The following is a 23,864-nucleotide window of genomic DNA, read 5'->3' as shown; positions in this document are numbered from 1 at the left end:
TCAAGGATTTCAAGGACCCATGGGGACTTTTACAGCAAATAAAAAAAAATTGAGACAGCAAAAACAACTTTACAGTGATTACATATTGAATTAGATATTATTTGTGACACCTGCAGAATATACAGAAAAAAAACTTCCCACATCAGAAATTATGATGTGCTAATTTGGTATGACAGTCTTGCAATTGCTCCGTCCCCCATCATCACTCCATGCTTCCCCCACATGACAGAAGTTGTGTTTTGCTGCCTGCGTGCATATGTGAGTGTTTGTCTGTATCCAGATGTCTTCAATAAAGAGGACATCGTAATCTTTCTCAGCTTTCCCGGGATGCTTCAACTAAACAATACAAGCTGGCAGGTTCAGGTGTGAGCTCATTACAGTGATAATTAAACTAATCTTCCTATACACGGCACGTTCTGTCAGAAGAGGTGCTAGACTGACACAAACAACATTTTTAGCAAATTTTTGGAATATTGTGGTATTTTTACAAATTACTTATCTGTGAGCTGTGAAAAAAAATATCATGCCCTCATAATCTTTAATCAAAAACGCAAATCTTCTCCCCTCCTCGATAGGATCTCTCTTTACTTCCGGTCACGAGGAATGACAGGTGGGCGGGGCCCAGGAAAAGATTACAGCGATTAGCAATTAGCAATATGTTCCAACTTCCAACAATCCAATTACTTCCAAAGGACGAATTTAAGTTAAGCCCTACCTTTTTTTTTCATGTCAGAAGCAGTTTCACTCGAATATAGACGGTTTCATCGGACGCATGTGCGGTGACGTGATTACGCATCTGGTCCGAACTTTACTTCCTGTTTTATTTTTTTAATGGTCTGACTAGTTGCTAAACTGAAATCTTGAACAAATACCTCTTCAAAAATAATGTCTTGTAATAATGTTTTGGTTTCCTAGGTAATCTACGTGTTGTTTATTTTGCTTGTTATATTAATAAACTACTTTAAAATGACTTCCAAAAGGAAGTTAATGTGTTTTCTACGAAAGCCGCTTGTTTATGTTGTTACTGCTGAAACCGTCTATACAGTACGTCACAACGAGGAAAATAAGACAATTGCTCCGTTTCATTGTGACTTTAAATGTATAAATTTAGATATACTGTAAATAACCAAAATCACATACTATTAGATTTGCTTTAGAACAGTAACTTGGAAGGTATACACGATTATCTGGTCAAATGAAGACTCTTCATTGTATATTATATACGGTGGTTCAGCCCCCATAGGATTTACTGTAAACCAATTACTGTAGCGAAATGCAATTTCAGAGAAAAGAGGTGACTTGGTTTGGTATCAGACCTTATACATTCTGTTCAATATAATTCTTTGCTTGTCGTCTATTAACGTCTCAAGGACGCAGTTTTGAACCCATCATTCACTGCGGATGAAACCACAATAGCACACAGAAAAGCAGGCAGAGAATATCTCACAGATTACATCTTTGTGTTGTGAGACAAAGATGTTTTAAAATAACATGGGGGTTAAAAACTGTGTTTCTCTCTTTAAACTACAGACCACTGAATAGTATATAGCTTACACATAACTAAGAACCATGATTATTTATTTGTAAAGAAAATGTATTGAACTTGCTGGGTTATGGATTGAGTTATGATTGATCTAGAATCTAAGATGAACAGATATACTAGAAAGAAATATAAAAAATCTTGTAAAAGTGTCAAATAATATTGCACATTACCATAATACTAAACATATTATATACTAAATGAAGAGTTTGGTTCCAAAACGCAAATAAAGCAATTTTTGGCAAAAAACTAGTTACCGCTTAAAAACAGTATTGTATCTGATCCGTATTAAAAAGTAAATTCTTCATTTTGCGCAAAATCCGATATTCGCCGTGTTATTCTCTCATCTTTTCTCTGTTTTTCCCAAGCCGCGATAAACACCAGTCCTCCTTCTCTGCAGAATGCAATAAAACCGCTTAACCAATCACAGCGCACCATTCACAATGGCGGCGCTTTGTATACACATGGAATCCTAGTTTTCTACCTTGTACTTCGTGATAAACAAACAAAAACAAAATAATACTTTCATTGATAAACCTTTGGTGGTTTTCTGTGGCGGCAGAAATGTAAGCCATCAAAATCTAATCATTTACGTGAGAGGCACTCTGGAGAGGGGAAAATGCCGGCCGTTGCTTGTTCTCACACGACAACATCAAGCTTCTGTCATGCTAACACATTGACTCCAGGGGATCTTATGAAAAACTTTCCATTTTTTTATGCCAAGTCAATGAAAATCGAGCAAGACTATAGGCTGGGTATCGATTCAGATGTTTCAGATCGATTCGATTTCGATTCACAAGCTATCGAATCGATTCAATTTCAATTCTCGGTTCGATTTTCGATTCCGATTCTCATGTAGATTTTTATACTCGATTCAACTCATTGAATATATATCAAAACAGAACCCATCTCTAATTTTCAAATGCATACAATTATGTTAAATACAATACAATTTTGATGCAAAATGAAAAATGTATGCTGAAAAAAGTCAGAACAGAGTGGAAAAGACTAGTAATTAGATTAACGTTAATTTTACGTTCAATGTTTGTGGAAATACATATGAAAAAAATTTTCTAGCCTTTGAGAATCGATTTTTAATCGACCACGTAAAACAACAACAACGATTAATCGAAAAATCTTTTTTTTTTGCCCAGCCCTAGGACCAAAACAGCTGATCGCTGTCAAAAAAGTTTAGCGGCGACGTCCCAAGGATGACAGCAGCAATTACAGTGTTCGTAATATGACAAAGTAAGTGTTTTGATTAATGCCATTAATGTTTATTTTTTTAATCAGTGGATACCTAGTCAACTAAATGAATATAACATTGCAAAGATGAATGCACATTTATATATTAATTTAATAGATTTATTGCATTTTGGAATAAAAGAACGCCCTAGTTGGTGACAGATGGCAAGAGAAGAGGCTGTTTACAGTGACTGTGTGTGTTATGACAATAATCAAATCACGACCGACCGAACTGATTGTTATGAATGACATTTGTCTGTTATAGAGTGCCTGTGGTCATTCATTTTGAATTCAATTGACATTCTGTGTGTGAGGGTCTGCACAACTAAACATGTGTGTTTTTCATTTGTGTGTATTGTGAGCATGGCCAGTGGGAAATTAGGGCATGATACCATCAACAACCTGTCAAGCCGAAAGAAAGACCTTTACCAGACTTCACACATATAAAAATCACGAGTACACAATGTATCAATGAAGATACAGAACAACAAGAATATCTGGCAAATAGTAGTTGTATCACCATCATGAATAAGTGCATGAGATAATCCAGTCCATAAACACCCTTTATAATTCAGTGGAAGCCAGTGACTTCTCTTCAGAGGGGCGCAAATTTAAAATATGTGTTCAAGCATCATAAAGTCGTCATTTCAAAATATGTGTTCATTGTGTCATGTGCATCATGCATGTTGTCAAAATTTGTGCCTGCTGCACATGCGTCGAAAGGGTTTATGATAAAAGAGATGCTCACATTCACAAAATACTCGTAAGACACTTATTTAACACTAAACTCTGATTGCACGTGAGATTTCTGGCAAGTATCTGGCAAATGCGAGCGTCACTTTTATCATAAACCTTTAAAGCTCACGTAACACACGCTGTTTCTGCATTTCTGATATTAATCTGGAGTACCTATAGAGTAGTATGACATCCTTTATATCTCTGAAGAGTCTTTAGTTTAATCAGATTTATAAAAGAAAGATTAGCTTTACCGAATCTTTCCGATAACGTACGAAAAAATGCAGAAGGAGGAGTTATAACACGGGAGGAGCGAGTACGAGTCATACAACACTATACAACACTGTTTTAACTTATGATTCACTACATGTTCGTGTCATTTATATAATATACACGCGCCTATTTCCAACATAAGACAGAAGTCTTACTTACCACGTGTAACTCGTCATGACCCGGTTCTGAAAATCCACCGCATCAAACACACACGCAAAACTCCGCTGCTAATCCGGATAATAAACTATATCCATTGTTTCCATAAGGCTGGATGTCTTCTCCTTACATCCAAAAACACACTTCTTGTTGTGCCATTGTTGACTTTTGAAATTAAACAAAGCTGAGTGGCGTGATAAGCTGTTGTCAAGCTCTACATCTCCCGCTGACTGACGGCTGGGCGGGGTTTTCCGGGGAAAGTTTTCCGGCGGAAGCCCATATAAAGAAGTGATACGTATCGAAAACCCCTGAAACGTCAGTTAGAACCGTAATCGAAAAAAAATAGCCGAAACTTGTACGAACCCTGGCGAAGTGCATTCGGCACAGAAATACTCTGAAACATGCCCAACTGCATTTTTGACACTTTGCCTACGTTTAGCATGAGGAAACAACTCTATAACTGTGTTAATAAGTCAGAATGCTTGAAATACCATTAAACCCCCCCTTTAAGACGCGTCTGCAACATGCACTTATTTTGACAAGAAGCTTGATGCACATGGTTTATATGACGCGCACATATTTTGACATGATGAGTCACACAGATGACGGGCTAAATACATGTTGTGATGAGCTTTGCATCATGCGCCCTCGAAAAAGAAGTCACCGCCGCTACTGATTCAGAGTAATGAGAAGTGACATTGAAAGCATCATCATCATCTACATCTGTAATTGAAAATGTAACCCAGCTAATGAGGCAGAGGACAATCACAATGCATCTGTTTAAAGCTATTTGCCCAGACAGATTAATTAAACATTTCAACTTTGCTTACAAATATATTTAGAAAGAATTAGTGTAAACATTTCATTGAATCCATGGTTAAGTTAATAATTGCTCTGTAACCTTTCAATCATACAGTCTTATTTAAATCAAGGGTGTTGACAAAGTACCAGCTTTTCATGCGCTTCATCTACTCAAAGAGCGAGACCAAGCAAGCGAAAGACGTCAATTTAGCCGAAAGCATCAATCTACGCGGACAAAAATTCACATGCTGGGCATCACCGAACAGCTTCATCCCAACTGACAGGCAAGAAAAGTTGCCAAGTAAGATCAAGTTTATTTTAGCCCCTGTATGTAAAATGACAGGCACAAAGCTTTGTTTGGAAACTTTGGTTAAGCTGTGAAACCAAACATACAGAAAAATGTATCTCTTAATAGCTTATTTATGGACATCATTATTCTAACAACTCTCAGACCTCACTTTCTATCTGTAAGACCAATATGACCTCTGCTTCATCGGAAAACTTTAATGAGAAAATTCAAGGGCAGAGCTTCAGGTGGAGTATCCCTTGCGTTCTGTCAGAAATCATTAAGCGTCATATCCAAACGTATCCAAAGCAATATTCATATGTATGTGTGTGTAATGGATCTAGGTTCCAGAGCAAGAATAATGTCTTTAATAGATGCTCAATTTCCAAAAAGAAAACAAAAGAGAAAAATGTCAAAAGTAATGAGTAGGTGAGAGCCGTATTATTGCTTTGGAAATTACTTTTATACCCGTGGCCTTTACCCCTATGGAAGCCATGGGTTGCTATAGCAATAAATCACCTTCCGGAAAGCCTGAGGGCCTACTGGTTATTCACGAGTCTGACCATGTTGTTTATTGGTGCATTTATCCTTCAGTCTTAGACGCATTCAATTCTCTGGTTTATAAAGCCAATAGAATATGAAACGACGTAGATCATTCAAAAACAAAGCTTTGGGCCAATCTGAAGCTTTGCAGACGTGATCGGTCTTGAATAATTGCACGATTGACAGGCATCTTAATATTTAATGGATGTTGTCGGGTGCGGCAGATTGGGTGGCGACACAATTGTGGCCTATAGGGGTCGAACGATGAGCAAGGAACAAATTGAGCATGAAGAAAATGAAGAAGAAGAAATCAGGTAAAGATTGATCCCCCTTCTGCAATCAGGGAATGCATAATGGCAGTCAGACAAGTTTAATCCTTTTCAATCTGACTTTCTGTTATTGCTTGGCCTATCCTGATCCCTGCAGTATTGCAATTTCCCTTAAACATTTTAGATGAGCGCCGTTGGATGCGGAGGAGTCGAGAGCGACGGGGCTCTTATCTGAGGCTGGTTAGGAAGTGATTGGTCAGTAGCAAATGGTGCATATCACTCAACTAAGCCGCAAGGTTATTTGGCATCAAAAGAGCAGATATATTCATCACATTCTGTGTCACACTGATTGAGTTACACAATCATTTCCCGTCCAAAGTGCTAAAAAACATGTACTATATGGCCGTGGCATGGTTTTTTCACATAAAATAGGACAGTCTTTGTAAACCCATGGAAACCTTTTTGATAACTAGAAGAATGAATCTCATCAGCAACATAATATGTCAAGAAGCTTGAATAAGAAGGTGGTATCAAAGGATGCTAGTTTTATTATAACACTGAGAGTTCATTATGAGTTTTTAGATCTAACGGATGCATTATTGCATTGATAAAGCAAAATGGGTTATTACTCATCAGTTAAAGTGTTAATTTATGATTTAACAAACGTATTTAATTAGATTAAGGAGGACATAAATAAAACAAAATTATCCAGATGAGACTTTTACTGAACTATAACAGTAGTTTGCACTTTAATAAGAGGCTGCATTGTGAGAATTGCTTAACGATACGTATTATACAATAGTTACTTACAATCCTCTAATTTGGTCGGCCAGCGCTATGATTTTCCCTAAAGTGAGAAAAATTACAGTCTGTGCTAACAAATTAAGACTAAATGCTGGGAAGAGATTGCATTTTGGATGGATTATTTTACCCAAGCAGCACAAAAACCTCTTAAACATCTCTCATGTGATAATGAGTTTTGCACTTCTCGGACCTGATATTTTTATGACAGGATAAGCATTTTTTTTAATAATATAAAACTTTCACTCAACTACTTCCTGTAAAAAGCAATGTGAGTACTCCCTGAATCACAGATTTCCTCTTCATCGAACAGTGAACACATTACAAAGCTCAAAACATTGCTCTCACAACTCTTAAATCTATTCCTGTTGTATTTATAGTACTGTAGCCATGCTGTTAGCATCTGCCTTGCTCAATACATAGGATTTGTTTACGGTGGGAATCATGTCTACTGTGAAAAACACATTACATATCTGTTCACATTAAGGACAATAATGATAAAGTTTGAGTGTCAAAAATACAGAAGAACAAAAGTACCTAAAAATGTATTTGTAAATTCTAAAATTGAAACATAAACTAAGATAAATAAATGTTGTTAGTTCATTGTTAGTTCATGTTAGATAATGCATTGAATAAGTGTTAACAAATACAACCTTATTGTAATGTATGCCGAATGATATTGTTGGGATCACTTTCAGAGTGTTTTTTATCCAGCTGAAAAACGATAAAGCATACTGCCAAATAGTCTGTGGCACTGATTGGATTGAATTCCTCAATGTTGTATGGCTCTTGCTGAGGTCCTCATGATGTCAAAGATGATGTGAAACTGAAAATGACTCATATGAAAATATGAATAAAATTTGTCTATAAAAGACAACAACTCCCTCACAGAGTTATTTTTAACTAAAACTATTAAAAACATGTCTGTTAATTGAAATACACAAATAAATACACTCAAGTTGAGACACTAAAATTATTAACTGAGACTAAAATAAAATAAATTATACTAAATAGCTACTTAGTTAAAAAGCTATTTAAATGACAAATGGTCATAGCAAGATTGCTATAAACTAAAATTAACAGGAAACAAATCTAAAATTAAAGTCTATTTGTAATATAGATAAAATTGAATAAAAATAAATTAAATTCTCCCTCAATTGAGTGACAGCTTTTCCCAACTTCTCTTATCATTAAGAAATTTCATTTAGGCTCCCCAAAACCATCTGCTACTCCTTTTGTTTCTTTGCATAATAAAAAGCAAGAGCATGTTGTTTCATGATTATTACACTACAGCACACAATCTTAAAATTAACCATTAACTTAGTTTGTGGATTGGCATCTAATTTTGGGACAACTGCTATCCTTTATTTATTTAATTATATAAAATTATATAATTAAATAAATAATTAAATTTAATTATTTTTTGTTTGTTTTGTGAGTAATGGATAAACCTGTTCAATTCCTGTAACTCAATTGTAAGAGCATTGTTTTAGCAATTTTGTTGTTTTTTCCACATTTAAGGGTAAAAATTTCATTACCGCAACGTGTTCACGACTGGATTTGGATTCTTTGACATGGAAAATTTATAATTTAAAAAATCTTAAAAGTAAAAAGCTTCAGTGCATTGGTAAATGTAGTGACAATAATAAGGAATACAAATGTGTCCAAGAAATTGTTCTTATTCTCAGCAACAATTTTCAATTATTGTTTAAGCCCTCAAGGAACTAACATTTTCAAAAAAAAAAATTGTTGAAAGGGACATAATTGACTGTGACACTCAAGATGGCTACCAGGTAAGTAGTTCTTATTTTTTCTCTTCAGATAAAAGTTGAATTTTTTTTGTCATAGTACCTAGACAACTTTTTAGTTCTCATTACCAAAACATGAGTTTGTAAATGCATGTATGTTATAACATGTTGCGGTAATGATTTTATAATGATAATCTAAAAAATGTAAATCATTGTATAGGAAATATGTTTTAAATCCTCTAAAAATAATGGTTATAGTAAGTTCAGACCTAAATCTTATATGTGCAAAAAATTTGGCTTAAGGGCTTTTTAAAAATTCTGATGCTGGACACGGATTTCGTGAGAATGGACACTGGATTTCGTGAGAATCACCCATATAAGATCCCGTAAAGACATGTGACGTATTTTTCCCACAGCATCTGAATTTCGCTATTTATCCATGATTTCTCTCTCGAGAAACCATGCGCGTGCATTTTAGTTTTTGACAAGATAATAAGGAGAGCGTGATGATCTTAGCTTCAGCACAGATAGTGATGAGCTCACTGATCTCTGCTTCAGTCCAGTTTGCTGACAATTCTAGACATGAATGTTTTTCTGCGTTTAAATCCCTGTGTCAAAGAGCTTAACCATAATTTCTGGTTGCGATGACACCCCTTGAGGCATTGTTTATGCCTCTTGTTCACACAGAATTATTTCTGTGTAAGTTATGGCAATGTTACTAGGTCCTCTTTACGGGAGCGATCTCAGAACATTTCTGTATCCACACAGAACCCTTTCTGCCAATTTTATGGAAAGTTTCCCAAGTGCTGTGTGAATGGGACATTATACAGCAAGAACATGCACACCTCCACACACACCTCCCAACCCAGTCGAGGCTCAAACCAGAAACCTTGCTGTCGGCCACTGTGCCACACCTTTATAAAGTGCAGACTGACAAACTTTGTCGTAATACATGCTCAGAAATGCCGGCCTGCATATACAATATTTGGCCCTTTGCATATTGGAACTGTTGATCTCCAATGGCTACCATTACAAAAACTTCACAACAACATATTTAACCCTCTATTGAACAATGTTGCTTGCCTCTGGGTAACAAAGCCATTTCTTCAATTTGCAAGTAAAATGATGCATGTCGTATGGCTAAAGAAATAAAATAAAGCATCCTGGTTGACGTTTTCTTGCCATGGTAGATTGGTAAACAACATTTGTGCTCAGCACTGCTGTTTTTTAATGTGACGATTTAGTCAGTATTCTAGTGCTTTGAGGCAATCCGTTGACAACCAAAAAATGTTTAAAGTGATGATTAAAGATTACATTTGCTCACACAGCATAACAATCACAAATAAGCATATAAAACCATGACTAGAAACGCATTGATTGCAAAAGAGTCAACTGCGCCTAAACCCATTTGGATATCACGACACAGTTTCCAGCATTAGTGTTACAGATTATGAATAAACAATGTAACAAAGACTCTCTCTTTAGAAGTCTCTATGCCTAAATAGCATTTTGATGGGCCAAATAAAAACGTGCAAGACTTGTATTTCCACTTACATGGGAAGAATAACTCCTCCTCAAATTCTGTCCCATATCACTGATTTGGAGAGTGTATTAAAGAGATAGGGATGACAGACTGTTGCATGCTGCCTATATAAAAGCCCTAAATGTCTCGAAGTGCAGAACGTTCATCTCTTTCGATAAGAGGAAACAATCAGACTCAAATTAACATTTAGATGACCATAAAACCTTAAAAGTCAATGAGAGGGGAACTCGGGAGGAAAAGACTGTGAGGTTGTAGTCTATCACAAAGACCCACGGGTATCAGAAACTCAAAAGGAGGCACGGCTGCGTCTCACAAGCTATTACAGCTAATCAATCAAATTAGTGTAATGAGTGTGTGTGAGGTTACATATACAGTGGAAAGGACTGGACTTTCTCCTGTCTGTTTTATTTCTGGCTCTGGTGTGTCGCCTCTGGGTGACACGAGCAGCAGGGGTTTCTGCACTACATTGAGCTCACCCCACTGTTAGACACGTCCCGACACACGCGGCCACCCCCAACGCTTCTTTGGCTATCAACCCTTGGATGCCCTGCTGGATGCTGTCTTCACATTTAGGTCCCCTAAGCTTAGCAGCTTCGGTGACACTCCTCCGCCCTGACTTTTAAATAATTCTTAGGTTGTGTAGGCTTTCTGCGACAAAGAGTCATCTCAGTGAAAAAATGCGCCATACATAAAAGCAGACAAAAAACTGTGAGGAGACGTGAGGTAGATATGCTGCAAGGCTGTCATTTTGTCCTTGAGCTGACAACCATTCCAACCATACCATGCCTCAATAGACACATGCCTTTGAACTTTAATGTGAAAAGTCTAATACAAGTTGTAGAAATAGGGGTCTCATGGCCCGAGACGACACAGCAGAGGTGACGACAACGACCTTCTGCCTTTGTACTTTTCTGTCTAATAGATGTTATCTTCAACCAGATGTGAGGTCGTGATGTTACCTTTTGTTTAGCACAATCTTTTCTTGAATTTCACTTATGGAGGAAGCTGCCGATTCACACCACTTACGTATGTTCAGATAAGGTAAAACAGGGCATACCGTAGCTATTCAACAGTATTTTATTGATGAAAGAAGGAAGTCGACAAGAAAATGGCACTGGACTTAATTTTGTTTCATCATGAGTTAAGCTTTATCTGCACACTCCCCAGTTACACTGGGCCTTTATAAGGATATCTTATGGTTCTTATTATTATAGATATTTACATTTAAATAATTACATTTATTTCCAACTTTCTGCATAAAGGTGAAATATGTAATTTCTAAATGAAACATAAATTAGACTGCATGTGGACAATATTGACTGCACATGAAGATATTTAAGTCTATTTCCCTCTAAAGCCAAAAGTCTACGTACACACCAAACCCCGGGCATCGCGTTACTCATTCTAGATTACTCGCGGGATTTAAAGGAACAGTATGTAGGATTGTGGCCAAAACTGGTACTGCAATCACAAAACTTGTGGCTAAAACTGGTACTGCAATCACACAACTGGTGGCCAATACACAACATAACAACATAAACATCAGTTGAGTGCTGCAACTCCCCTTTTTAAATGATAATATCCTGGCCAGACCCCTGTTGTCAGTGATATAAGTATTTGAAATGAAAATGATTTCTTAATGTCTAGTGACAAAAAACTGTGATAAAAACTACAGTAAATGACAGAAACCAGCTTCGGAAAAAAGATAATTGAAGTGTAATTAAATTGGTCTCAAGTCCCATTGAATATTATGACGGGGTTATTATGACTTATACTGGGACCAATCATTGGGGGGCGATCGAGACATTTTGGATTCACTTTTCAGGGCTTGTGCCCTGTTATATACGTTAAGTAACCTGCGATTTCAATTTTCATACAGAAATGGGGATATACATGAAGAGGCAAAAGTTACAGATTACAGCTTTTTATGGACATCTGTCACACTACGCATATATTAATCAGAATATGAATTTGCATAGACAGTAAATTAAATCTTGTCAAACATTGTTTGTGAAGGTGCAGTGATAACATCTGTGGTCTTTGTAGACATCAGATGTTCTTTAAAATCCAGAATAATGTAAACCTCAGTCGCTGTCAACACAAAGAGTTTATCGAGTTTGAACAAACAAAACACACAAAAAGTGTCAGGGGATTATGCTTGGGAGGTACAGAATTTGTGAACACCAGCTGCCACAAATAAAGTGACTGCTCCATTTCACATTAAATCAAACAGAAATATGTCCCGCTTATGGTCTTGAGAGTGCCACACCGATTCGTGATGTCTCATGAGCATCCTTTAGTAAACATACACTTTAGATGACGATCAGCGATAATTGCCGTACGGCAGCCTTGCTGTATATGGCTCTCTCACACACATTTTGAGATATCTAACGCTGATAGCAATGTTGCAGTAAGTTTGGCACTCATGGCAACCACTTCCTGTCAGCGGCAGGGACCCTCCACCTTTGCATGCTCTAAATAAACAGTCCTATGGTGTTCTCCTTTGGGTTCTCATTGATACTCCCAGGATGTGGCTGTGAGATTAAGGGAAAGAAAAACTCATTAATTATGAAAGAATGCAATTAATTATTTTTCCTACGCCTACTGCTGTTAGATCTGTCTCCCATCCTTTCCCATATCCCTAATCTAACCCATTGCGTGATCCATGCAGAGCAGGAAGCGACATATATGGGTTTGGACTCATAACTAAAACATCTGAATGGTAATTCGTTAACCTTTGGGAAAACCAGCCACTGGAACTCCGACCTGGCCTTTGTTGAAGAGAACACGATGTTCCCACAAGTCAAAGCTTAGTTTGACTCATGTGGCTCAACACTGCAAGCAGTGGAGTCCAAACATCTGCATCAAAGCATTATGAAACACTGCATGGGACTATTCCCTTTAATAAACTACACCTTTGCTCCTACAGAGTTCATATTAGTACCTCATATTGGTACAAAAGAGTGTATACATGCTCAAAATCGCTGGGTTATTTTAAAGCCATGGTTGGGTCAAATATAACCATTTTCTGGGTTAATTTACAATAACCCAAAGGCTGGGTTTGACCCTTTCTGACCCAATGCTGGCTTAAAAAATATCTATAAATCTAGATAATTCGGACATGATGGATGAAAATAATAAAAAACAACAATGATGGGAATCAATCTATAATCATCATGAGTTGTCATAGACTTTATTGCATTCACGTGGAAGTAACCTGACGCCGTTTCTTTGATGAACAGGTCAGATCTGTCCTCCAACAGAAACTTTAAAGCACAGCTGCCCTTTGCATACTGAGTGTGGGCAGCAACTAATGGATGTTCCCACTAATCAACCCTGCGTGTCGTCAGGCCAGCAAGATGCCCTCTCAAAATGTCCATAGAGTCTGAGAGACACCGTGCTCATCATTCACCGTTCCATCTGTGTAATTGCTTCCTTGAGAGATTAAATTCCCAGCAGTGACACCAACAATTAGTCAGTCAGGAGGAAAATACAACAATAAGACCCTACTTAGCCGAGAAAATAAGCATTCAGATAGATATCGGCATAATCTAAATGAGTCAACAAACATGCCATTTGGACGTGCTCTCACGCAAATGTGTTATGCTCCAGTCTCTTTCAAAGGCTTATACCTTAAACAAAAGATTGACAAAGTTACAGATATAAGTCTATAAGTTTCAAGAATACAAAACCGAAATAAGAGTTTGATAAAACAGCTATGGTTTATTCCTTTTAAGGAATGTTTAATGCCTCTGATGTCAGAATCCCAATTGCATGGTCATCACTGATGCAGACTACAAAACTAAACCACACCTACGCTGCGAAATCTGATTGGACTTACGCACATGTTGCTATCATTTAACAATCAGACAGAGATTCCCGGTCTCCGTGACTCTTGTCTTATAGTCCATTACAAAAGGATTTTACTCCTCATCCATAAACTGCAATTCAGCTTCTTACCCGTTTCCATAGTGCATTAGCCTCAGATCAGGTAAGTTTGATACATTTTACATTTCAGTTTGGCATTATTGTTTTTGATGTTATTAAAAAATCAATCCAGTATTAATCCAAAGTCTTCCCCCTCTTATTAAGCTGCACTGTATCCTACTGTGTAAAAAATATTCACAAAGGGTACATTTTGTGCTTCTTTATATGCAAGTTTATTTTTATTCATTGTAAATATTAATGGACTAAATGCGGCATATCCAATATATTATTTTGCATGCAAATGCATAGCAATATATTGCAAACATTTGAAAACTTAAAATGTCATTTAGCGTTTATACTGTTATTTACTAGAGTACTGTAGTAAATTGTTATACATCGTAGTAAATTACAGTTATTACTACACTTGTTAATTTATACTACAGTATTATATAAGCCTATTAACTAACGTACAGTGAATTAATAGACTGGATTAAATTCTGTAGTACAATAGTATTTACTATGGTAAGGTTCATGAACACTAATGTGTCTATTATAATAATAAATAAAGTATACTGCAGTAGTGTTTTAAATATATATTGTACCAGGTAAACCAGTTTAGTCAATTCAGTTAAATGGAAGAAGTGCTGACATAATTTTTTCCTCATACTGACAGGTGAAGATGTACCGTGGATTCGTGTTACTGTTCTTGGTTTTGGCGCTCGAAACCCGAGGGAGTGAATCCAGCTGTCAGCAGTCAGAGTCGCAAAGATCAGTTTCAAACGTAAGCCGAATAACTTTATTATCTGTCTATAACATCTAAATAAACAGCTTTCATTAAAAGCGCATCTTGTCATGCACAGGAGAGTCCAAGTTTTCGGCTGCCAGCTCATAGCATGCTGAGAAGATATAATGACATTGACTACGACAGTTTCGTCGGATTAATGGGGCGCAGAAGCGCTGGTAAGTGCAACTGAACAGACAGTTTTATATTTTGCTTTATATTTTAATTTATTTATTTCTGAAATGTGTTTCAAAATATATTGTATAATAATAATAATGTATTTTTTTTTTTACAGATGCAGATGACAGTATACCACCCCAGCGTAAACGTAAGACATTTTATATGTGCTTTGAAATAACCGCCGTGTAAAAAATAAAATAAAGAAAACTACATGTGTTTATGTTTCTTCGTTGTCATTTTAGGGGAAATGCATGATATCTTTGTTGGACTCATGGGTCGACGAAACACAGACTCTGGTAAGTTACATTAACTGTTTTTCTCACCAGTTAAACGCCACCATTGGTTGTTGCAAATAAAGGAAGCGACTTTTAACGCCTACGCTTGGGCATACAGTTGATGTTTATTATGTGAATTAAATAAAACTTTTAAACTTACTGTATTTATACTTGCAGATACTAGGCGTCCGTGGAGGAAAGAGTATCCAGAATCGAATGGAGGAATCTTCTTCAACAAGTGCAAACTGAGGTGAGCGCTTTAGAGAGCATGTACTGCCACCTTCAGGCAGCTTGAAGATATTACACTGTCATTCGTTTCATTTTAAACGCCTACACTTTTACTTGCCTAAAAACATGTCTATCTATTCTCAAATAATTTACCTCATTTATCTATACATTCATGTTGTATATGTTTGAAATTTTTTTCAGGTTTCGTCGTGGGTTATAGGCAAAGAAATCACTTCACATATAGTGAATCATCATCTGTATCCTGTCACAACAGCTTCTTTTCAAAGCATTTCTTTGGGGCAACAACAAAAGTAATAATCTATTTTCCATGAGAGAGCAGAAGAAAATATTTCTATAAATTAATTAAATTAACATGATTTCCTATTGTGTGATTTGTTTCATTGTACTGCAAATGATTCATTTACTTTACAGATTGCATATAGATCTGCATTTCAGTATATTTATTTACAAGTTATTTTTGCTTGCTTCGTGTATAAAACATGATTTTTGTTAATAAAAATATGATTTGATCTCACAACGTTTTTTAACACTTAAAAACAGCAGAACAAAGAAAATATAGATGGCTTATATTTATCATTTCATGATTATGTAATCGCATTCTTTCAAAAATCTTTATACTGTACTATCAACAATATTTTATAACTTTTGCCAAATTCAATCCTAAATGGCTGTTTTGTGACTTTCTGATTACATATATGTATATATACGTAAAGGGGACATTTCACAAAATTTTTTAAGATGTCAAAAAAATCTTTGGTGTCCCCAGAGTACATATGTGAAGTTTTAGCTTAAAATATCATATAGATAATTTATTATAGCAAGTTAAAATTCACGTTGTAGGTGTGTGCAAAAATGTGCCGTTTTGGGTGTGTCCTTTAACATGCAAATGAGTTGATCTCTGTACTAAAGGGCAGTGGCGTGAATGGATAGTGCAGATTATGGGGCTGTATCATCCCCTTCTGACATCACAGGGGGAGATGAAAAAAGCACTGGGGACCCAATTATAGCACTTAAAAATGGATAAAGTTAGATTTTCATGGTATGTCCCCTTTAAAGTATGGGTTGTGTAGGCTTTACTATAAAGATATACTTTTGTAATATGTGCTTTATCACTTACATTCTGGACCCAGCAATATTACATAACAAAAAAAGCCTCATTTAAAGTTCTTTACAAGGTCCGCCAGCGTGGCAGCTGAGAAAACCCAAATGTTGCCTCAAGAAATTATGAGATTTTTATGAGATGGAAAATATTTTTCCTTAAGGGAACACTCTTTTTCAATTAAAAAAGGCAGGCCATCAGAAGATTTGGAAAACCATGTGATGAGGATAAAGAAAACACTATAAAATACTGGCTTCGTAACTTTTCAATAAAGACCCATATAACTTTGTTTTTAAGAGTGGAAGACCCAAATGGCCAAATTTGGCACCATTTTGTTTTTTTTAACAAAAGATTGTTACGTTTCTTCTTGTTGTTAGGACAATTTTAGTCCTGTCCCTTCTCAGGCTATAGTATGATTAAGGCATGTGAAATATTTACGCTATTACTGCTCCCACACCAAAACAAGGCAATAAAAATGATTTATTCAAATCAACCATAAAATAAAACTGCAGGAATGTAATCAACAAATCTGTAGAGCATACAGTAAGTAGTCAAACACTTTATCTGAGAGTGAAGAGTTACAGTAGTTATTAAAAACACTTTTGAGCAGCCTGGACTTTTAAGTGAACTTACAATCTTTAAGTTATTAGCCCAGATGTGTAACCACTACATAACGCACCATTACACCCCATCTGTACCATGCACAGTATAAAGATCCAAAACTGCTACACAAGTCAATGCCATATTTAATGTCGTATCATACATCATTTGTATACAACCAGATTAACACTTTGCTTCATAAAGAACATTATTATATTCAAGCTTTGATGTTTGTTTTAATGTGTTGATGCTAAACTACTGTCCATTGTCTTTTTTTCCTGGGTTGCATTTGTTTGTTTCTCCATTTCAAAAATCTTTCCTGTTTCAGTTCTGGGCTTCACTCTGTTTGCTGAGGTTAACATTTTGTTAAAACGCTCTTCGGTGTTCTGTGTCTCTTTGGTGGGCTTCACAGTTTGGGAAGGCAGGGCTCGAACAGCTGGCAACGGTGGCCGATAGCGATGCTGGTAACCAAAGGGTCTCAAATGGTATGTGTAGTACTCAAGAGTGTACATAAGCAAAGGGTCTACGTAATGAAAGGACACCGCAAGATCAGAGCAACACTGTGGACCCTGTAGGAAAACATGAATCAGACATAAGAGAACAAAAATAATGTGTTTAAAGCAACACTATGTAGTTTTTTACCTTTAAATAATGTCTCTAAAATTATTTCAGTGATAGTACAATTTGTCTAGTTAAAAGTTGTTCTGTTGCTGCAACCTGAGCAACCTCCTAGCTGCTACAAGCACACTCTGAAAGTGGCAGTGGAGGGTAGTAAATACAGCCCGCCCCTCCCCCTGCACTTTTCAACCACATGGGGAGCTGTGAGTCATTTTTACATGGAAACTACATAGTGTTGCTTTAAATCTGATAAACTTTTCTAAAGCAAGAACCCAAAAGTGTTTGAACATGAAATATGCTCCAGACACCTACACTGTAAAAATTATTATCTGCACTTAAATGTTTAAGTTTAAACAATTTGAATAAGACATTTCAACCTTTTTGACTAGTTAGAATTGCTATAAAATCTAAAAAAAAAATTAAAAAACTAAAGTTGCAGCAGCAAAACAAAAAGGGACAATAGGTGTTGTGGTTGCTCCATATTCACATGGGAAAGACTACAAATTGCTTTACAGAAATAGTTTACCTAAAACTTAAAATGATGTCATTTATCTATGCTCATGCGGTTCCAAATTCAATACGATGCTATATAGGAATCAAAATAGCTTTAATGTGAATAACATGTGTCTCCTTTTTATAACTTTAAGACTAAATTACTTGTTTATGTCTAGCATGGCTAGTTATTATCAAGGGAGTGAAAATAAAATAATCATGTTCCTGAAAGAAAATGTATTCTCCATTAAATGTATCAATTGTTGAAACACACAAAAAGAAATGCATTTTCATTCCCAAAATACATTTCTCGAACAAGGTTGCTGATTTTTATCAATACCCAAAATATTACATCTTGAATAGAAAATCACGTCAGACAGTTTAATTGTTTTTCCTCCTTGGGCACAGATGGTAGTCAAGTCCTTACAGCTTTTGAAATAAAAACTTTTGTGAAAAATCATCACTAAAGAAATAACTAAATCACTTGCTCTTTGTAAGTGAGAGAGCCTGTAAAGTGAACACAGCTGTCACAAAGGAGACAAAAGCATGCAATTTCTCCAGAATAAAAATGACAATGAGCCCACATTCACAGCAGCTTTTTATAAAGTTGCAAATTCGTGACTTGACTTACCTCTACAATAGGATAGAAGCAGTAGTTCCAGTACCAGAAAGTCTTGGCGAACTTTCCAGTAAGATGATGTTCAGGTATGAAGGGATGAAAGGTCTCCCGGTGCAGCGTGTCTCTGGAGTCACCTGCCACAACACCCATTTTCTCTAAACACTGACCCATTGCAAGATCCTCAACTGAAGTGGTATGAGTGCACGCTTTAGTGTTAAACCCCTCCACGAATCTTCTCAGGGCCTCTTTACTAAGCACGTAACCTGCTCCGCCACTCATATAGCCCTGCTTGGCATACGGTTTGAACCTCTTACCGAAGTAAATGGGCTGATCTGCCGTGTAGTTCGACAAGATCCAGCGCAAGTTGTCCACAACAACAAAAGTGTCATCGTCTGCTTTGAGGAACCAGTCTGCCTCATCACCATGGTTCTTCAAAGCGTAGTGGAACGCTCGAATGGTTTTCCAGTAAAGCTGGTCACGGCCTTCTCCTGTGCCGAGGCCCACCGTTGGAAAGTTTTGGTTTTCTTCAGAGCTCATGAACAGCACTATGTTACAATGACGGCTCCATGTAGCTTTCACGTGCTGAGCCTTGGACTGTAGATTACTGGGCCCAGTCATGACCCAGCACAAGATACGTACTTTCCTAAATAGCTCATCTGCGACATTACCATCCTCTCCTGTGAATTCACAACAAATTATATATTAATGTCACAACATACCAATGTAAAATAGTGACTTTCTATAAAACTTTTTTTTTACACATTTTCGTACAATACAAAAACTTTCACTTAAAAACTTCTTTTACACAGCTGCTGTGAAAGTGAAAGCTTTACCTACTTAGTTTTATGTTACCATGCATGTATCATTTTACCCCCAGTACTGCATTTGATATAAATTATGCACTAGAGGGCACTGCAGCCCTGCACCTGAATGGTGAGGCAGCTTGAGGTTAATAATGGCAGATCCCTCCACTCTCTGGGTAAGACTCTGGTTGTTCGGCTCTGGCCCCAGTGGAGTAAGGTTCTTGCCATCACGCGGTCCAAGGAAGCTCTCTTCAAACCACACCTGCCTCAAGAAGACGTACAAGGAACAGGTGCCCACCAGAAACCCCAGGGAAAAAGCACACCTTGAATTTCCCCCTTTCATGGTGTCCAATCAGAGATCTCGGCCACATTCGTCACTGAATGGCTGTAAGAAAAATGTTAATAGACTGGTAACAAAGATCCAAGCTCTTTCCTACTGTAACATAGTGTATCTTTTGGCAGTATATAAGAAAATGGTTTAATAAAATATAAATGCACTCTTATTTCTAAATTTCTTGAAATGCTAAATGAATACATGTAAATGTAGTATAACCATGCTAAATGACAAATAAACGTAAGATTCGATTATAAAATAGATCTCGGTGACTATGAATATCAAATGATTTTAAATGGACAGTTCACCCAAAAATGAAAATGTTGTCATAATTTTTTCATCCTCATGTTGTTCTATCTAAAATAGTGCTACACAATTAATCGCATCGCAATCGCGATGTCAGCCTGTCTGATTATATGACAGCAAAATGTTGCAATTATATTAAATAAATAAATGTGTGGACTTGTTAACACAAACTTTCTGATAACAGTTTGATGATTTTCCTTGCTGTTTATAAAAGGAAAGAAAAACGAACAAAAAAGGCAGTGCACGTGTGGCATGCACGTGTGTGGTGTGCGTCGTCACTTATACCAGAGCGAAGATGGATGCAGAGGAGGTTGACAGTGATCTGGTAGCTAAAAAACCCCTCTATGTCTGTTGTATGGCAGTATTTTGGATTTAGGATTACTGACACTAAGCAGTTGCTACATCACGTGGCAATACGAAAACAATCTCTAGTTTTACAAATACACATTTTAGCTAAACTGTGTGTAGATTTTCCTTAAAACCCATCAAGTTGACTCATGATACCATTTAGTATAACCGCAATCGCACATCACAATATTAGCATCAATAACCGCAATGGGAAAAATGACCCAAATCGTGCAGCCATAATCTAAAACTGTATGAATTTTTTTCTGATGAACAAAAGATGATATTTTAATAAATGGTGGTAAGCACACACATTAACTTCCTTAGTACTGTAGGAAAAACAAACAGGATGGAATTCAATGGGCACCATTGTACCATTCAACTGTGTACTTACCATCATTTATCAAAACATCTTTTGTGTTCATGAGAAAAAAAAAGAAATTCATAACAGGTTTAGAACAACAGTAGGATGAGACAGTGATAGAATTTTCATTTTTGGGTAAACCATACCTTTAACTTGCTTATCCAAGTTACTAAGTTATTTTTAATTGAGTTGACATATGAACCTTTTATATGATGTGAGCTGTATAGAAAATAGTTAATTGAACTTATTCAGTAAAATGATTTCCATCTCTCTATATTAAAAAAAACTTTACAAGATGATGTTTTAAATAAATGATTCAAGTTGAGTACTTAAAATGTGTTCATCTTTATTTATAACTGCTACAATGGCAAATCAACACTAGGGTAAGATAAGGGTAAAGCTTGTTACCTTGGGTGACTGATAAATCTGGGTTCTTACCCTCAATTCTGAGAATTAGACACCTGCTGTTGTCTATCCCCAAGTCACTGTTTAATACTGTAAAAATCCAAAAAGGTCAATTTGAGTACTGTAAGAAGTTTAACTGCACAGTCACTCACGTGTATAAAATATTTTCTGAAACTAAGCATACACTAGATCAGTGCTATTCAATTCTGCTCATGGAGGGCAGGTGTTCAACAGAGTTCAGGTCTGACCCTAAACCAACACACCTGAAAAAGATAATGGACGTCTAAAGTATTATTAGAAAATGACAGGCAGGTGTTTTTGATTAGGGTTGGAAGTAAACTTTGTAAAACACCAGCCCTCCAGGCCCAGAATTGAATAGCCCTGCACTAGATCATGGGTCTCCACGTGGAGGGCACATATTCTGCATATAGTTCCAAATAGTATTGTATTCAAGCAAGTCCAGTAAGACACACACAAGTATTGCATGCTGTTGACACGACTAAGGCCCATACCTTTAAATCTGGTCACCACCCTCCATGTCTCCCACCGACCTTCATGCTTGTCTGAATAGTGTTGTCAAGTTTCGTGTCTTCAGGCTTGACTCCCTACAAATATTAACCCGTTAACTCAAGAGTCGCGCGTCAGTTTGCGTTTGAATGCGCGTTATTGCGTCTATGCATAAGCAGACGTTGAGCATTTCATAAAGACCGTTTTAGAAAGGATGAATGCCATTCATCCAAATAATTTTGCCTCATTACACAGACATTTTAACAGTTTGTTTTGGCATACGGTTTACGTTTATTTGGCGTTAACAGGCCTCTTTGTTACCGGACATAGACCCTCTGTCACGAGCAGCGACTGCTGCTGTTATCAGCATCATCCCGTGTCGAGGTTTTTGATTGGTGGAATTCTAGGTCTGTTGTCAGTAAGGCTCCGCCCACTTGGAGTTTAGGCAGTTAAATAAAGCACATACAACGACAAGAAGAATTATCATCATCATAGTAATAACAAAACAAGATTATAAAGATTTATAAAAGCTGATTTCGCACGTTAATTTATCATATTTTCAGTAGCAACAACAAATGGCACTGTATTGCTCGTGCGTTCTGTAGCCACTAGATGTCCTCATTCCCATACTTATACACAGGTAGTGGGTCACAGATTTAGTATTTTAATTGAGTTATTTTATTATAATGATTCATTTTAAACGAAAAACACACGCACACAACATACTGTATTTGACTAGATGCATACGCGGTTGTGGTTAAGAGGATGAATCATCTTAAATATCTCCAAAACAAAGTTGATATCACTTTCAACATTAACTGGGGAGGCAATGCCATCAGATACTAAAAATTATAAATACAGTACTTGGTTTAGTGCTTGACCAGATCACAAGAGATATTTTTTTAATGTGAACAACAGAATGTATTACTTGTTACTTGTGGGTATGGTAATGATAAGGTGCATACAAGTTTACTAAGGATAGTGGTTTAAATAATATTCAAATACAATAGTTAATAAATTCTTAATATGCATAATAAAACATAAATGCATAATTTGTCATACAAGATAGAAGATACAGTACATTTACAGTAAACTTATTGTCTCTACTTCATGAAAAAAAATTAGACTTGGTTTTTGTGTTCAAACGCTCTTCACAGCAAATAAGATTCCACAGGAAACCAAGCAGACCACGATGGTGCCAGACGCATATCTTTGTATCATGTGTTTATTCTCATGGAGTAATGTGAATGCAACCAGTTAGTTTTTAACTGTAATACATAAAGTGTAATGCACAAAGTTGATTGAGGTGGATTTGCAGATATTTCATTATTAAATTATCCACCCATTCTCCAAATCTGCTTGCAGAAGAGCTGAAGCCTATCCGAAAATAAAAATTAAATATTTAATAATTAAAAAGGGTCAATAAAATATTTAATTTGACCCTGTTGGGAAATAAGACATGGCCATATGATTCAGTATAATGAGAACGTACAGACTACTGAAGAGGGTGTGGTACATCATTTCCTTAACAGACACACATTTCCTGAAAGACACATATGTTCTTTAATTACTTCAAATGAGGTATATTTTGCAATTAAATCTTATTATTTTAACTTATAGGAGAAATTAAATCACCCCAGTCCACAAAAAATGTCTCTCTTTCTCTCTCTCTCTCTCTCTCTCTCTCTCTCTCTCTCTCTCTATCTCTAGATTAATAGTATTGAATTTTTTTTATTTAAATTTTTATATAGATTTTTTTTTATTTTAAATGTGTACGTAAACTTAATTACCCTGTTAAGTACACCTCTGGCAAACTCGAGTTAGTTGGTCATGACTTATGACTGGAAACTTTATGCCAGCCTAGACTTGCTGAACATGACAAGAAACCACATAGATAAGATCTGAATAATGAGTGCCGCATTTAAACCCACCTTCAAGCACATTCTAATAGGTGTTCTGGTACATGCTGATTTAAACAAAAAAATAACTGAAAATGGTAACATAGACTACAAAATTAAAC

General features: G+C 36.4%; 2 protein-coding genes and 1 long non-coding RNA gene across 8 annotated transcripts; 1 reads left to right on the top strand and 2 right to left on the bottom strand.

Annotated features, from left to right (window-relative positions):
• Nucleotides 1–12,028: 12,028 nt before the first annotated feature.
• Nucleotides 12,029–15,504, bottom strand: LOC129431133 (uncharacterized). The gene is made up of 2 exons (XR_008639727.2): nucleotides 15,264–15,504; nucleotides 12,029–12,474 (listed from the first exon to the last, which is right to left on the bottom strand). It is a non-coding gene; the product is annotated as an uncharacterized lncRNA (long non-coding RNA).
• Nucleotides 13,765–15,869, top strand: tac3a (tachykinin precursor 3a). Of its 2 annotated transcripts, none has more exons than XM_055188870.2 (7): nucleotides 13,765–13,931; nucleotides 14,541–14,648; nucleotides 14,728–14,827; nucleotides 14,950–14,976; nucleotides 15,071–15,124; nucleotides 15,281–15,353; nucleotides 15,533–15,869. In XM_055188870.2, the coding sequence occupies exons 2-7, from the start codon at nucleotides 14,547–14,549 to the stop codon at nucleotides 15,549–15,551; spliced, it is 375 nt and encodes a 124-aa protein (XP_055044845.1). In that variant the 5' UTR covers nucleotides 13,765–13,931; nucleotides 14,541–14,546; the 3' UTR covers nucleotides 15,552–15,869. The 2 variants fall into 2 exon arrangements, with proteins under 2 accessions (XP_055044845.1, XP_055044844.1); XM_055188869.2 differs by having other exon boundaries at nucleotides 13,775–13,931; nucleotides 14,944–14,976.
• A 1,128-nt stretch (nucleotides 15,870–16,997) lies between these two features.
• Nucleotides 16,998–22,228, bottom strand: c1galt1la (core 1 synthase, glycoprotein-N-acetylgalactosamine 3-beta-galactosyltransferase 1, like a). Of its 5 annotated transcripts, none has more exons than XM_055188866.2 (5): nucleotides 21,850–22,228; nucleotides 21,341–21,427; nucleotides 19,707–19,968; nucleotides 18,793–19,457; nucleotides 16,998–17,620 (listed from the first exon to the last, which is right to left on the bottom strand). In XM_055188866.2, exons 3-5 carry the CDS (start codon nucleotides 19,924–19,926, stop codon nucleotides 17,288–17,290), a joined length of 1,218 nt encoding a protein of 405 aa, XP_055044841.1. In that variant the 5' UTR covers nucleotides 19,927–19,968; nucleotides 21,341–21,427; nucleotides 21,850–22,228; the 3' UTR covers nucleotides 16,998–17,287. The 5 variants fall into 5 exon arrangements, with proteins under 5 accessions (XP_055044841.1, XP_055044842.1, XP_055044843.1 ...); XM_055188867.2 differs by having other exon boundaries at nucleotides 21,371–21,427; XM_055188868.2 differs by lacking the exon at nucleotides 21,850–22,228 and adding an exon at nucleotides 21,522–21,540 and having other exon boundaries at nucleotides 21,371–21,427.
• Between the last annotated feature and the right edge of the window lie 1,636 nt (nucleotides 22,229–23,864).

This window comes from Misgurnus anguillicaudatus, chromosome 13 (genome assembly GCF_027580225.2).
Source record: "Misgurnus anguillicaudatus chromosome 13, ASM2758022v2, whole genome shotgun sequence".
NCBI classification, from domain to species: Eukaryota; Metazoa; Chordata; class Actinopteri; order Cypriniformes; family Cobitidae; genus Misgurnus; species Misgurnus anguillicaudatus.
Note: the sequence above shows the minus strand (reverse complement) of the source record. Positions and strands in the feature narration are given on the sequence as shown.